The 12,073-nt window shown below is 35.8% G+C and overlaps 1 protein-coding gene across 1 annotated transcript in view; it reads right to left on the bottom strand.

The window, feature by feature from the left end:
• The window catches only part of Pclo (piccolo presynaptic cytomatrix protein), a 347,243-nt gene that overhangs the window by 70,584 nt on the left and 264,586 nt on the right, over positions 1–12,073 (bottom strand). The window contains exons 14-15 of the mRNA XM_035450725.1: positions 7,134–7,184; positions 3,568–3,692 (exon numbers count right to left, since the gene is read on the bottom strand). Coding sequence (XP_035306616.1) covers positions 3,568–3,692; positions 7,134–7,184 — 176 coding nt within the window. The remainder of the gene's footprint in view (positions 1–3,567; positions 3,693–7,133; positions 7,185–12,073) is intronic.

A 12,073-nucleotide genomic window follows, 5' to 3' on the forward strand; every position in this document is an offset into this window, starting at 1 on the left:
TTTAAGGAATGAAGTTTCTAGGTACTAGTAAGGCTATGCTAATAGATCCCAGTGTTGATGATAAATATTTACATCTTCCAAAATCATAAACAGTCTCTTTTGGGTCACAGCCTTCCAGGATTAATAAAAATGTCATATTTTAATAACACAGACAAACTAATGCTATAAAATTAATAATATAGTTGAGGCTAAAATGATGACACATGGATTTCTTCAATTAAATAACAATTTGTAATTCAGTGGGTGATGTGCAAATAGAACTCTTTGGGCTATGTCTTGAAGGTAGACTTGGTTGGTAAGATAGTGAGGCAGCCTATAACAAATCAGTAAATTTCCCTACTACTAGAACCAAAGAAAGGTGATCATGTGACTACTCATACATTATAGTAAGCACGTTTTTGGCCTTCTAATGATTTTGTAGTATAAAAAATATAAATCATGGAAACATTTCAAAAACCAAGTGAGGGAAAGACAGATTAGACACATATTATATTTAAAATGAATTATTCCCATAGGACTAGTCCATAGATTCACTTAAAAACACTTGCAATATCTTCATTTGTAATAGGAAATTAGGAAAACCTCTGCTGCAATTATCACATTAGCAGCTAAATGAGATTCAGTACATAGAATAGAAGGAAAAATTGCAGTTACATAAATTTTACGATAAAATTTCCTCATCCTTTAGTTCTGTTTTTTTTTAATAATTCCTAATTTTCTATGTCCTATTGCACATTGGTCAGAACTGTTTGTTGTAGTCTAATTCAACAGACATACACTGGTAGAAAAGTAACGACTCAGGTTGAAGTAATAGTTACAACTCAGGTTGATGTACTTAAAAACACACAGAATACAAGGCTAGGCATAAGAGACTAATTGACACTGAAGGAGAATCAACTCTACCTTGCATTCTGGACAACCATGACTTGACTGCATTGATTCCAGAAGCCAGAGTAAAGGGTACAGCAGGAAAAATGGAGAGACAGGAAGAAAAATATTAGGAACAGAGATAGACTGGAAGTAAGCGAGTAGCAGTCACAGACACAGTACATAGCATAAGACTGACTCACAGCTAAAGATAATCTCAGAGCTACAGTGAAACATCTGTTACATGTCAAATACATTGTAAATATCCAGCCACTCAGTAATTAGTGAAACCTAATGACAGTCTAGGGATTGAACACGTTAGCTACCTCACAGCTGAATTCCACTTTATGAGGGATGGTTGGCTGAACAATAAGAGGATAATAAAAGAGGTGTGCATTTTTGGTCTATTTCAACTACACTTTTCAATCTTTCCCAGTTATGTATTATAGTATCTGTCTATCTGTTCTGCTTATTAAACTTTGCAGCTTTCTACCTAAGTCACACCATGGATGCATATAAGTATTTTTTGTGTAGACACTGAGAGCCACTGTAAGGAAGATGGAAAATAAATGATAGTACCTTTTCCCTTAATCCGTTTAAAAATGCTTAGAGAAAATCCCTAAGAAAATTTCCCATAACTTCTTTATTTCTTTAAAGAACACAAAGGTTCTCATAACCAAAATGAAAATAATGTTTTAATTGTTTGTTTGTTATTTTTGTCATACCCCGTTAAAAGATGTGGCCAAATTTTATATACAAATATATAAACTTACTAGTTAATTAAAGTAAAATAAAAGATCCTCTTTCCTGGGTTATGTGTCTATTTTATTGATTCTATATAAGAATTATTGGGGATTTCAAAAATCCGTAAGAAAATAAAATTAGACCAACCCCATCAACAATTCTAACTTTCTAAATGAAATTATTGAGGTAGCTATAGGGAATTAGAGCAGGTACGCTGTGGTTTATTCTCCCTGCATTATATTGTAGGGAGAAATCCTGATTAGATGTACTTGAGTTTCGTAACAAGTGTTTAAGAAGGAGAGGGGCACACAGGTGGCCCTTGTTCACCTGGCTGGGCTGACTGGGAAGCATTTCTGGGTCCATCCTGCTCAGGTGAAAACCTGGTCACTGGCTGCCTTGCGTGAGTACTTTTCCACAATAAACTACCGTTTATCAACCTATTTCTGACTCTTCTTTGTAAACATCTATATTATATGATTTGTTTTCATTGATAAATTAAAAATTATGATTGTGTTGTGTTAATATTGACAAAGAACCTGAGTAACAAAGTAATTGGGGATCTGCCTGTGGTGACTTAGCAAGTAAACAGCAGTGTGTATGTAACTCTAATTATGGCTCTTTTTCAGACAAGCTAATCATGGTTAGAACACACATTTGTATAATGTGGTTGCTTTTAAGTCTGTTGAGGCTTTACAGCACACAATGTACTTGTGCAGAATGTTTGCTGTTGATGGGTAGCATGTTCTATAAACACTAGTCAGGTTCTCAAGCAAACCCAAAATATTATGAAACATTATTGAGGAAACTAAAGAATTATTTGTTAAATTTAAATGAACTATCATTTAATGATACACACTGAAATATTTGCAAAAAGAGTTCATTGCTGGAATTTTCTTCAAAATATCTGGATATAGGAAGCATATAAGAGTAAATGTGAAATCTAATTGGCCTGTAATTAAAAGCTTTTGAAGATAAAGCATGGTCATCCACTAGACTATGCTCTCTGCTTCTGTGCTATGCTTAAAATTTTCCAAGAAAAAATAATTTCTTAAATGTCACCTCCAAATTAAAGCAAAATGAAACCAATGTTGCCATCAGCTGAGGAAGTTTTCCAATACACCTCCATCTGTTGACTGTTCATGGTTCCACCACATTAATTTGGCTAATATAAGTAGCTTAGATAAGGGACAGTGATTTGTAAATGTCAAATCTCTGTTCTAAATAATTCTCAAGTACTTGTTTATGTACCATAACATAGCTATTAGCATCAATAATATAATCAGTTCTTATGCATCTCCAAAGAACATATAATCCTTTACTGAGTATTTTTATTTGGGGCTAGGCACTGATGTATTCAGGTATGTTAAACACATATGGCACCATGGAGTTAGACCAAAAGTCCAGGACACTTACTTTATATCAACAATGTACACATCTCACAAAAGATTCAATGAAATATCTTTTATTTATATAGCAAAATCATCACCTCAAATGTTACTATTTTTAAAACATTGATTTGGAAATGTGTCTATAAAGAAGGTTTCATACAAAATCATTTTTGACTCATATTGTATAAAATGAAAGTAAACAAAGGTTGATTTTTCAAGTGGGTTTAGGGATATAAGTTAGTTCTTGAAATCTGCCACAATTTCTTACTTGCTTTTAGAATTAATCTGACCACACAGCACAAGAGTGGTTCCCACAATCAAAATGCTGCTTATGCTCAGGGAGACTGATTTTATTCTAGCTACTGCTCTCTCAGAACTCTTAAGGACTTTGTTTAAAATATTAATTCAATCTTATCTACTAATTAGAAATAAATATAACAGTGAAAGCAAACTAAGTACAGGGTAAGGGTAATCCAGGTTAGGCTTGGAGATTAAAGAATGGAAGATTCTCTTAGGATTGTCTAGACTGCGCGCTGTAACACTTAGAAGACAGTGCCTCATTACTTACCCTCGGCCTGGAAGTAGGTACACCTTAACAAAAGGGTCGGAGTAGCCATTGTTGTCTCTAGGGACAAGATTTCTTGCTTGAAGAATATGTATTATAAGATTTCCAAGATCATAGTTGATTTGAAGCTTTGGGGTATAGAAACAACTCAATGAAAAGACAGTAAGATGTGTGAAACATTATCATTTCATACTTTGCTAGCTTTTCAAAATTTTATATGAAGTTACCTACTTCATCTCAATTGTATTTGAAACTAAACAGCTAATGCCCACTTTAATTGGAAGCTCATAGACATGTCTGGATTTCTAATAAACATAATATTCATGCTTACTAGACTCTGCCCAGTGAAGAGTCTTGGCCTAGGAAAAGTTCATTTAGCAGGAAAGTAATATAGTATATATTTATTATATTTTCATAATTAAAATTTATTCATAGCAAAAGAATATACCCCGCTTTTATTCATTTTTGCAGTTACTAGAATTTTGAAAGTAAAATAAATGACTTGGAAATATATTATAAAATACATTTCATCAATGAGTGATGAGAAGCAAGGTTATATGGAATGGATTCTATCAGTATTGAGATGTAAAAATTAAAGAAAAACTAGATTTCACTTTTCCTAATTTCCCTAAGAGTAAGCTTGTAGTTTCTCTTTCTGAACCACTTGTTATAAAGAAAGAGACTAATATGATACTAACTTAAGTTGAAGAGGAGAGGTGCCTCCTATTTCTAAGATGCTTATTAGATGTTCACATTGTCATTGAAGAAAAAGATTTACAATTCAGGTAAATATTTAAAAAAAAACTGTCATACTCTAAAATGATTGAGCTCAATAGTTTTCTCTTTTACTATTGAAGGATACTTCTGTCATCATACAGATTGAGTCTTAATTCCTTTAAGTTTTCCAATTAATAGAAATGAAAAGACCTGTATTTCAAAGAAGTAACTTATGTGTAAAAACATAATTCATAAAAAATGATAGGTAGTATTTAAACTGAAAGTGGAATAACTGAAATGGGTCAAATTTTTGCTTGAAATTTCACAATTAATATACATCACCATTTTGGCACAAATGGGTATGTTTTCAATAAAAAATAAACTTTTAATTGCAGAATTCCACAGGGGAAAGCCTAGGTATTTCTTATGACCAAGAAAAATGCGTGGATAACAAAGTAATGTGTCCTGAGGGAAAAACAAAGACAGGGATTTTAGAACTGTGTGCTATGACAGGACACAGAAACACCAAGGTCAACAATCCATACTTTGTTTTCTCCGGAGCTCACTTTCAAGTGACACTGAACTTGATTTATTTCTCACTGACATAGAAACCTACAGGCCTCCTTGAGAGACTGCTTTTCAAAACTTTCCTCCTTCATTCCCCCAAACCTCCAAGAATCTCAGGGGTCAGACCAGTGTGAGATCTGGGTCACCCTCACACACAGGGGCTCCAGTGCCTGTACCTTCATGATTACTACTGCCTGTGTGCCATGGGATAAGGCTTTGCCACAAAAGGGGAACTAACTGAAACACCAACTTTCAGGATATTCTAACTCAGTGGTTCTCAACTGATAGGAGACATCCTTCTGTGTATGTTTGTCTTATTGATTGTTGAATTAAGCATTGTCCAGCCAATGAGGCAGCAAGTTAGGCAGGACTAGGAGTCAAGGAGGATTCTTGGAAATGTAGTAAAGACTTGTGATCCAGGCAGGAAATTACATCCTCCTCCTCTCTGTGGAGCGTCCATGTGACCACCAGGAAGGCAGGATTCAAGGCTGGCATCCTCCATAAGTCTTATAAATATATAGATTGATAGTTAAGGTTGATAATTAAGACTGATCTTACAGATGATAAATCCTAGTCATTGGCCAGCAGCATTGTACCTAATATAAGTCTCTCTGTGTTACTTGGGACCTTAATGTGGTGGTGGGCGGAACTCGGGCAGATGGTGGAAAGATTTATCCTTACACTCAACCTGTGGGGTGTAATTCCTTTGGCAAACCTTTCTCTCCAAAAATATTTACACTAATATTCATAACAGCAAATATACAGTTATGAAGTAGCAACAAAAGTAATTTTATGGTTGGGGTCCCTACAACATGAGCATTATGAAGGTTGAGAGCCAGTTAATTGCTAAGAGGCATTGTGTCAGGAAAATCTCAACTTCAGAATTATGTCTAACTGCTGAGGGATCAGAAACAAGGGAACATCAAACCAAACAGAAACAACAAGTATCAGTCTAAAGGCAAAAAGTTAAAAATGTAGGAGAAAATTAGTAAGACTCAAAAGTCGAAGTATGTCCTGTGTTGCCTATGGAATGAGGAGAGGCAGGTCTGGTGAAAACATTGGCAACCAGCAAAAGGACAGCAAGATCAGGAATGCATGGCAAGTCATTTCCAATCGCACCAGTTCTGTCCAGGCGAGGCACCCAGGGACGCCCCTCTGCATCCTCATTGCTTTTTCCTGTGTATGCAGTCACTTCTCCATCTTTGTACCCATTTTTTGCTCTTGTAATACTTCGATAGACTATTGATACACAGCATTTACTATGCTCCCCTATCCCTCTGCCTCTCACTCTAGAAGATGTAATACTGTACTATATCATGTGAGCCGTAAGTCACCTCTGCTTGCAGCCAAGGCTCTTTCTCTAAGGGTCAGCCTCTCAAAGCTGAGTCCATCATTGCTCGACTCTGAATGAAGTTTTCTGTGTATTATTGCCTCCGGTGACACGTTTTTCCCTCCCCTATGATTATTGAACCATTCATTCTTATCTCTGTTGCCCTGTGAAGTCCTTTGTGAGAATTTTCTTTACACTATTTTGGAGACACACCTGTTTTTCCTTATTGGAACCTTGTTGTCCTCTGATAGCTAATTTGTACTGTGTTAATTTCTATCTGACATTTGTCATCTATATACAATTAATTTTTGATATTACCTAAAGCCAAATTTTAAAAACATGTTACTGTGACTCACAATAATATATAAACTGTGATAATACAATATACAAATAATAGAACTATATGCAGAACTAAAGTAACAATTTTTGTCCTTTTATTTCATTCCATTCAAAATATTTACCTTATGAATTACAAAGTTATTATGACCTACAATATGAAAAAAATCATTATGATAGTTGTTTATAAATAATTAGAAATCAATTATTTAACAAAAGACATCACTGGGTTTATGAAGCTTGAAGATGGGCCTTCGAGCTTTTGGAAGGAGAAGTTGTGTGTGAAACATTCAACAAGTACACACTAGCTGAAGCTGAGGACCTACTGACTGAGGATTTTGCAGTCTGGAATTTTAAAGCTATGACTAGTTTCTACACACATGCGCGTGCACGGGTGTGCGTGCGTGCGTGCGCGGGCACACTCACACACACACACACACACACACACACACACACACACACACACACACACACACACTATGGGGTAACATTGTGTTTCTACAGCTTTTTCTATATGTTATAGAAAGTGAAAGGTCCAAATAGACTGTTAGAAATTCAAATAGACAAATAATAAAAACAGAAAATATGATAGAATGATGATATTTAAAGGTTTTCATACCTGAATTTCTCCTGTAATTGGATGAGAGGCAACCTTTGTTGCATCAGTAGGCTGAAATAATAAAGACCACATATTACATTAATAAATAAAGTAGTCATAGGTATTCGCATTTCAACTGTTTTTTGAAATTATCTTTAATTGGTTATAGTACACTGCAAACAAAATTCATTTTATCCATTTGGTTGCTTCAGACGTATAGCATCTACTTATAATTCTCATACTTGTTTAAGTTTATGGATAGGTAAATCTATTTTTCATTTTGAAAAACTGGTATGGAAGCTATGATTTTGTATCAGCAGTATTTTCAATTACTTACAAAATGAATACTTTAAAGCATTTTTCTTGAGTATTTAGAGGTTCTAAAGAGCTATTTAGTAATGAAACAGTTTTTACATAAGACTGTGTAGGAGCATAGGAGCAGCAATGGCAGTCAGTTCCTGTGCTCCTTTTCTTCCAGCTCCCCTGCACAGTGAAGTACCCAAGAAACATTTTCCTATGAACAGGCCATCTTGAATTAAAGTGTATCTTTTCTGATATGTTTTTTTTTCTCTCATAACTCCTTAGGCAAATGGAGTTTTCAAAGCAGTTCAGAAAGTAATCCAGAGGTCAGATGTTCCCATAAATCTGGGAAGTCAGGAAGCAGAGGTTAGTGAACCACTGTGAGTTCAAGGCCAGCCTGGTCTAGATAGCGAGTTCCAGGCCAGAAAACACTGCCACTAAATAGATAAATAAATTTAAAGGAAGTGATTTTGTAAACTAATTCATGATGAGGAATAAATGCTTATTTATGAGCTTGTTATATTTCCTTTTTATTTTTATACATAAGTAGATGCCAGTGGCCATGTTAAGTAGTATCAGGTGGCAAATGAAGTTCAAGGTGTCAGCCCCATCAGGAGTCAAGTCCCTGCTGGATGAATCTTGGATAGGCAAGGCCCTGAGACCACAGACCCTGGAATGTCCATTGCTTCTTCTGTGCCTTTCCATGTTTGCTGCAGATTCTTTCTCAGGTATCAGACATGGTATGAATGGTTTGGGGGAAGATTCCCATTGCTTGTAATGTAGTGTGTTTATTTCATGGATATATCCCATTCTGCTGGGCATTTTTACCTGTAGATTGCTGTGAAGATCATTTCTTTTTTAAAATAAATTTTTATTTAAATTAAAAACAATCTTACCTTACATACAAATCCCAGTTCCCTCTCCTTCTGTCCTACCGTGCCCCCCACCAGTCCCCCATCCTACTGCCCATCCATGCCTCAGGGAGGGTGAGGCCTCCCATGGGGGAATCATCAAAGTCTGTCACATCATCTGGGCCAGGACCTAGGTCCTCCTGTGTGTATGTAACTGAGAGAGTATCCCTGTATACAGAATGTGCTCTCAAAACCCATTTGTGCACTAGGAATAAATACTGGTTCCACCGCAAGAGGCCCCAGGCCTCCCAACTGACACCCACCTTCAGGGGGCCTGGTTTGGTCCTATCCTGGTTCCCCAGCTGTCAGACTGGGACCCATGGGCTCCCACTTGCTCAGGTCAGCTGTTTCTGTGGGTTTCCCCAGCATGGTCTTGACCCCTTTGCTCATCACTCCTCCCTCTCTACAACCAATCATTTCTTCTTATGCTGTACTGTCTAATTAATAATGTTACTTTTTAATTTATTTACTTATTTTTTATTACATATACAGTGTTCTGTCTGCACATTTACCTGCACACCAGAAGAGGGCACCAGATCTTATGATAGATGGTTGTGAGCCACCATGTGGTTGCTGGGAATTGAACTCAGGACCTCTAGAAGAGCAGTCCAGTGCTCTTAACCTCTGAGCCATCTCTCCAGCCTGATGTTAGTTTAAATAGAGTTTTGATGATAAAAAATATAAACAAGGAAGTGTTACACAGCTAGGACACATGAATTTCTATTGAGGAGCCATACAGACTATGGCTTAAGGTAATGGTTAAGAAAAACAATTGAGTCCCAGTAGCCGAGCTAGTTTAAATTCAACTAATCTTAATGTTGGGATATATGTTCAAAGGTTTTGGAGTGCATCATTAGTTGAAACAATGCCTTACAATAACTTCAGGTTAGATCAGATATTTTGATAATAGGTTTGAGATGAAAAACTCTAGAAAACAATCTAAAGTTCACAAGGACACATAGCTGAGGTCAAAAATACAAAGTAGCCCAATTGTTGTTACTAGGTGACCTACTTTTCTTGCTAGAATTGGTTGATGATCAAAGGTGATGATTAGAATCTAAAATGGCTGAAAGACACATGAGAAAGTGTTCAACATCCTTAGTCATCAGGGAAATGCAAATCAAAACAACTCTGAGATACCATCTTACTCCTGTCAGAATGGCTAAAATCAAAAATACCAATGACAGTTTATGCTGGAGAGGATGCGGAGAAAGAGGAACACTCCTCCACTGCTGGTGGGAGTGCCAACTTGTACAGCCACTGTGGAAATCAGTATGGTGACTCCTCAAGAAAATGGGAATGAGTCTACCACAAGATCCAACAATTCCTCTCCTAGGCATATACCCAAAAGAAGCACATTCATATAACAAGGACATATGTTCAACCATGTTGATAGCAGCATTATTTGTAATAGCTAGAAACTGGAAGCAGCCTAGATGCCCCTCAGCCGAAGAATGGATAGAGAAATTGTGGTACATTTACACAGTGGAGTACTACCCAGCAGAAAAAAAACAATGCAATCTTGAAATTTGCAGGAAAATGGATGGAACTCGAAGAAACCATTCTGAGCGAGGTACCAATCACAAAAAGACAAACATGATATGTACTCACTCATATGTGGACCTGCTTTATGATACATAGTAGTGACCATGCTTTATCAGAGCTGTTTTTAATGATATTGCTCAGAATGGTTTCCTCCCAGATGATGACTGAGAATCTAATTATTTAAAAAAAATGGTGCCAAGTACCACAAGAGTAATCAAACTGTGCTGTTTCCTGGGATTCTGTTTTTTACTTTTTTGTTGCTGTTTTTTTTTATTTATTTAAAATGGAGTGTGCTGGATGTCTCTACAATTTTGTTCAAAGGACTGCAGAACCTGGAAAAGCTGTTGCTGCTATTGATGCATAACATATTGCCATTATTGCTTTTTATATAAATATAAATATATGTATATATACATATATATGCTAATTGAAACTCAAATATGTGATGAATCCAAGGTGTTTCAGTGAGTGCTCACCTGTGCATGCAAATTTGATTTCATCTTTAGTAAGTAGTAAAGTTATATGCTTGCCAAAAAAAAAAAAATAAGTGACACACTGGAAGACAAATGTCACACAATTTCAATTTTATGTGTAACCTAGAAATGATGAACTTATGGGAACAGAGAGCAGAATTGTGGCTATTAGGCTTCAGTGTGGGACTTTTAACAATGGGGAAATGTTTGGTTTAAGGATATAAAACTGCAGTTGGACAAGAGGCATGGACTCTCTGAAGTCTTGAGGTCTACTGAAAGCATGATAAATATGGTTGATAACAATATGCTATATTTTAAAAGTTGTAAGATAGTATACTTTAAGTGTTCTCAAAACAAAAATGATGAATATATGTGATATAACATGTTAATTGGTTTAATTTAGCCATGCCATGTGAACATACTATATTCTGTATCATAATTGTGCATGACTTTATTTATGAGCTAAATAAATGACTGGAGAAAAAAAAAGGTGATGATTAATTCTTTGTACCCATTCCTGCCCTCAATCTCCTTGATGAGTGGGTATGCACCATAAAGGTTTACAATAGAACTGACTGATTCTTTTTCATATATAAAGTTTAGGTTTGTGATTGCTTTCAAATCCCCTAAAGATTACCTTTCGAAATAAGTAATAAAGTAATTGGCCATCTTCTTTTATTTTGTAACTGCAAAGCACAGCCTGCCAGTAAAAGACCTAACTGAAAAAAATATCTTGCTTGCCTATGCAGTTACTCATAAGTTGCTAGGGCATGAATGTATATGGGTTCTTGGGATAATTTGTTTTCTGCCTGTAGTACACAAAATGTTTAATCATGTAAGGGATATGTAATACACGGTTTTTTTGCCTGGATTCATTATAATCATTCACTTGAAAAATAGAATGTAACCACATTGTAATTCTTATATTGCCTGAAAAACTTTGTCAGGGTATATAAGCTGTACAAAAAGCATACAGTAGAAAGAAAACAGAAGAACAGAAAAATAAAGAAGGAAATCATCTAGAGAGAGTGTGAATGTCTAATTTTCCTAACCCCTCAGATAGAAAAGTCTAGTACTCGTTAACTCTATGAATTTCCCTTTGAGGATTGTGGGGTTGGAGGCTGCTCCCCCCGCAAGGCAGGAATAAGTAGAGAAGATGTCTTTGGCTCCATGTCTATGACAGAACATTAGGTAACATGGCATCAATGTAGAACGAAAACCACCTTATACATCAACCTATCCACTTGTAGGCATGGGAAACTGTCTTTGTTTTAGTAATTGAATGAAAAACTGAAATAACCATTACAGTACCTTCATATACTTGTTCAGTTACTTTTCAAATATAATTTTTGTCCCAGAAGGAGAATAGTAAGACAATTGCTCTGTTTCAAATATTGTAACCCAAGAATAAAATTATGGAACTACTGGTGAGGTCAAGGAGTTGGAGGTACTCAAACCCACATCTTTTAATACTTCAGCTCACTTACAACTTATGCCATCTATTAACATTGAAACTACACCGCTGTTTCAAATAGTTAGCTCCCTAATACTAAGCAGTCATAGTTATTTAGTATGTATTCCATTTTAAGTTAATAAAATAAGAAAACAAAACAGTGAAAAAGGTTCCATGAAAATACCTAAACATGTTTATACACTGAAACGTCAACTGTGGCTTTTTCAATCAAATATCCTCGACTCATTTTTAAATGAACCAGATTAGGGAGGGAAAGAA

Source organism: Cricetulus griseus, assembly GCF_003668045.3.
Source record: "Cricetulus griseus strain 17A/GY chromosome 1 unlocalized genomic scaffold, alternate assembly CriGri-PICRH-1.0 chr1_0, whole genome shotgun sequence".
Classification (NCBI taxonomy): Eukaryota; Metazoa; Chordata; class Mammalia; order Rodentia; family Cricetidae; genus Cricetulus; species Cricetulus griseus.